The sequence below is a fragment of the Lynx rufus genome, unplaced genomic scaffold (genome assembly GCF_022079265.1).
Source record: "Lynx rufus isolate CCGP_SWC_20201006 ecotype Redwood Valley unplaced genomic scaffold, mLynRuf1.p SCAF_4, whole genome shotgun sequence".
Taxonomy (NCBI): Eukaryota; Metazoa; Chordata; class Mammalia; order Carnivora; family Felidae; genus Lynx; species Lynx rufus.
Window position 1 is genome coordinate 141,897,258 of NW_025814856.1, and position 4,236 is coordinate 141,901,493.

General features: G+C 52.4%; 1 protein-coding gene across 1 annotated transcript; it reads right to left on the minus strand.

Moving 5' to 3' along the window:
* Positions 1–1,900: 1,900 nt before the first annotated feature.
* TMEM229A (transmembrane protein 229A) lies at positions 1,901–3,025 on the minus strand. Its single transcript, XM_047095242.1, has one exon. The coding sequence runs from the start codon at positions 3,023–3,025 to the stop codon at positions 1,901–1,903; it is 1,125 nt and encodes a 374-aa protein (XP_046951198.1).
* Between the last annotated feature and the right edge of the window lie 1,211 nt (positions 3,026–4,236).

Sequence of the window (4,236 nt, forward strand, 5' to 3'; positions counted from 1 at the left end):
TTGCTCAGTTTCTGACTAACTTTAGTGTCCATACTTAACACTTTGTCCACGCCAAGGCTTTCAGAAATCCTTTATGGCCAAGTGTCATAAGCTGACGCTTTTACTTTCTGCAAACACTTAGCTTACTTTCAACAGCTGCTCTTCAACTTTGACCAGCTAAAATATTCAGTGTGACACGGTCCATTTCACAGGTAGGGTTGATTATCTTGCATTACTTATAAGTTACCTTGCATCCTCAGAGAATGGATTAAAAAATAACATTCTCGGGGCGCCTGGGTGGCGCAGTCGGTTAAGCGTCCGACTTCAGCCAGGTCACGATCTCGCGGTCCGTGAGTTCGAGCCCCGCGTCAGGCTCTGGGCTGATGGCTCAGAGCCTGGAGCCTGTTTCGGATTCTGTGTCTCCCTCTCTCTCTGCCCCTCCCCCGTTCATGCTCTGTCTCTCTCTGTCCCAAAAATAAATAAAAAAACGTTGAAAAAAAAAAGTTTAAAAAAAAAATAACATTCTCAAAATTATTCCTGAAAACCATCTAAATACATATTCGTTTTTACTACCATAGCAAACATTTTCTGAAAACAGAAATAAGCCCCTTCCATAGTACAGATGAGCTAATAGTTCAAAGCAGAAACTATTCATTTGTACACACTGTAAGTCTTTCTAATTACCTTTGTAATAAAAACTGAGAAGGTATTAGTCATCCTTCGCTGAGCCACGCTCAATTCTACTTGTCTTTTCTCACTATAATAAAAACAACAAACAATCTTAAAGTATATTATTAATCGATTAGACATGATTTCTTAAAATGGTTTTTATCATCTCACTTAACTTTGGAGCTTCCAGACATTAATAACGAGTCACCATAAAGCTATCACGGATTTATAATGCACATTACCACATCAAGGTTTGGCCCCAAAACTCTGTGGGCCCAGAAGCAAAAAGAAAGATGTTTACAAGTGAGCCGTGGCAGAAGTACACTGAAAACACGTATCTGTGGTCACGGTAAACAATTAGGCCAAAGGCGAGTATAATGAACATTTAGGTTCATTTTATTCCAAGGAATCGTTTCTAGTCTTGAAGCTCCATGTAGCAAAAGTCCTTAGGGTTAGAACACTATTGAGTGGTATAACTTTGCTTGGACTTTGGGCATACAAGGTAAACATTTTACAACAAAAATTTACAGCCATAGATAACATAAAATCTAATCAATGTTAACACACTTGGCATTTAAGGCTAATCCACATTGGAAAACAATCATTTCCAGGATGGAGATCAAATATCTTAACACAGTGTCACCTGTCTGAGTTTAAAAATGTATCCATAGGATGTGTTTTCACATTTGTCAGTTTCTTTTTCACTTGTGTACTAGAGGGAGGCACTTTAAGAGCTATTAACTGTAGTTTTAGAAGTACAAGATACTGAGTTTCAGCAGGGATTGGTAAGTATGGCAAGGAATTAAAATGAAATTGGATTAAAAAGAAAGTAAACAAACCATTAAATCAGAAAATTTTGCCAAATCTTGTAAAGATCACTGATTTCTGATCTGAATAACCTCCTCACTTAAAAAAAAAAAAAATTAGTAGTTATCACCCACCTACGCCCCAAAAAGTGAACATACTACAGGTTCTGAAGTTAAGGTATAATGGTTTTACTGCTTGGGCTTGTAAGGGGTTTTCAATATTGATAAGCACTTTATGTCTTGAGCAGTATTTTGAAATATTGTATTATTATGCATAGGTTCCAAAGTGTCATAAAAACTAAAGGGTCCAATAAAACCTATTGTAAGAATTTAGTAAAACGTATAAAAATTAAAAGGCTAAAAAAACCCACTCCGTTTTAAACGTGTAAAAGTAAATCGAATTGCTTCGTGGGAATCCGGTGACTTTTGTTCTGTTTTGTTTTGTCTCATTTGGTCGGTAGGTACTGCACCCGCCACAACACGTTGGAGAGTAGGTCCTGGTACACACTAAGAAATATCCAACCAGGTAAATACATCAGGGTGATGAGGCCCATGAAATTGAGCGGGTAGTGAGAATAGTCCCAGGAGCAAGCACCGCACATGCGGAGTCCCAGACCCCAGGACAACTCCCACACATAGACGAAGATCACGTAGATGGGCACCCGCTTCCAAGCGCTCCAGCCACGACTGCAGTGCAGGTGGAAGTAGAGCTTTTCCACCACAAAACTGCAGCTGCCATAAATAAAGAAGGACCAGAGCGACGTGTGGCCGCTGGTGGCCCCGTCTCCCTGCCCCAGTAAGTTAAAGAAGAAAGTGAAGAAGATCTCATCCAAAAAGCCGTGCATTCCGAAGAAAAGAAAGCGGAGCAGGTCCGGCAGCCCCTGACCGGAGGCTCCTCCGACGCCCCGAGTGTCTCGGGGTAGTCGCCTCCGGCCACCTGCAACCACAGGGGCCCGGGCGCCCAGAGGGGCGGGGGGCGCGCCGGGCCGATGCTGCGGCTGCTGCCGCTGCTCCGGCTGCCGCCGGTACCGCAAGCGCAGGAAGCGCTTCAGGAACACATGGCAGTGGTAGAGAGCCAGCACATACTGCAGCGCTAGGTCCAGTGTCCCCGGCGCCGCCGCACCCCGCGGTCCGCTGCGCAGGCCGAGCAGCAGCGCCTGGCCCGCCAGGGTCTGCAGCGCCACGTGGGCCGAGGGGTAGAGGAGAAAATTGAAGAGGAAGGCGCTGGGGCAGCGCCGCTGCTGCAGGTAGACCTTCTCCAGGGCGAAGTGGGTGAGCGAGTGCAGCAGGCAGCGGTAGGGCGAGGAGAAGCCCAGCATCCGGAGGTCCGGGCTGCTAGCGAAGCGCCGAACCGCGGACACGAGCACGTCCAGGGTGATCCCGTGCATCCCGTAGAAGTAGAGGCGCATCCAGGCGGGCAGCGCAGCGCCGTCCGCCGGCGCTTCAGCAGTGGACAGCGGCCCCGGGTTGCTGGCGGCAGCCTCGCCTCCCCGCCCGCCGGGGGCCCCCGGACGCCGCGCGGCGCCGCTTCTGCGCGCCCGACCCTCGCCGCCCGCATCGCTGCCCGCCATGGGCTCGGAGGGTGCCCGGGCGCCCGAGCCCGCGCCGTCGCCGCCGCTGCCGCCGCCGCCGCCGCTGCAGGGTGCGCGGAGCTGCGGGGCGGAGGAGCCGAGCCCCGCGCCGCCTCCCGGCCGCTGCCGGCCCCCGGGGGGCGCGCAGGGTGCTCCGTCCCGGCCGCGGCCCGGTGGCAGCCGCAGCTGGTGCGCCCCGGAGACGCGCGGGCCGCCCGGCTCGCGCAGTACCCCCGCCGCGGCCCCACCGCGCCCTGCCCTCCGGTCCCGGGTGAGGTGCAGCCGGCCGGCGCCCGCGCTCACTTTGCGCGGCCTAACGCGCGCCGCGGCCCGGCGAGGGGCGGTGGCGCTGGGGCTGCAAGGAGAAATGCGGAGGCTGCTACAAACCCCGTCTCCTCCGCGACTCAGCCCCGCCGCCTCTGCTGCAGCCTCTTGGAGCGTGAAGCGAGCAGTGACACCCCTTCCACGGGCCCTCCCCATGCCCCTCTCCGCCTGTCTCAACCTCTCCCGCCTCGCAGTGCCCCCTCCCCGCTCCACCCTCCGAGCAGATCCCGCGGGGTCCGCAGGAGGAGAAGGCCGGGCCCTGCTTCTCCGCCCCCTTCCCCCGCGCTCTGCACCCAGGTCCCCAGTGGTGCAAGAGGCGTTTGCTCGGGCGGAGGCAGGAGCGGAGAAACACCTAACAGGTGTGACCGCGAGCTGATGGGCACTCCCTGTATCGCGGAAACCGGGGCCAGGGCCTGGCTGGCAGAGGCCAATGGCCTAGTGCCACAAACCAGAGGCCGGGCCTGAGACCAAACTGTGGCGCTGTATATTTAATGTTCTAATTCAAAGCCAGCTGTGATCCAGCCACAAAGAATAAACACGAGTGGGTGGAAACTGTCATGCCAGGGACAGGCTCAACAAACCCGAGGGACAAGTCTCAGGTAGCAGGCTCAACAAACCAGCCGCAAAACCAGAGATAAGGTTAGTTGCCCAAGTGACTGAGCAAGTACCATGAAGGGAAATAATAATGTTGTTAAAAAGCAGAGTTCAAATTTAAGCATCTTCATGAGCACTTACTATATACAAGATGCTAAACACACTGGGAAAATAGAAGGTTGTGAGATGTACTCTCCAAGAAGTGTATAATCTAGTTGATATGACAATAATCTATCACGCATGTCACAGGGCTCCTGGATGGCTCAGTTGGTGAAGCGGCTGACTCTTGATTT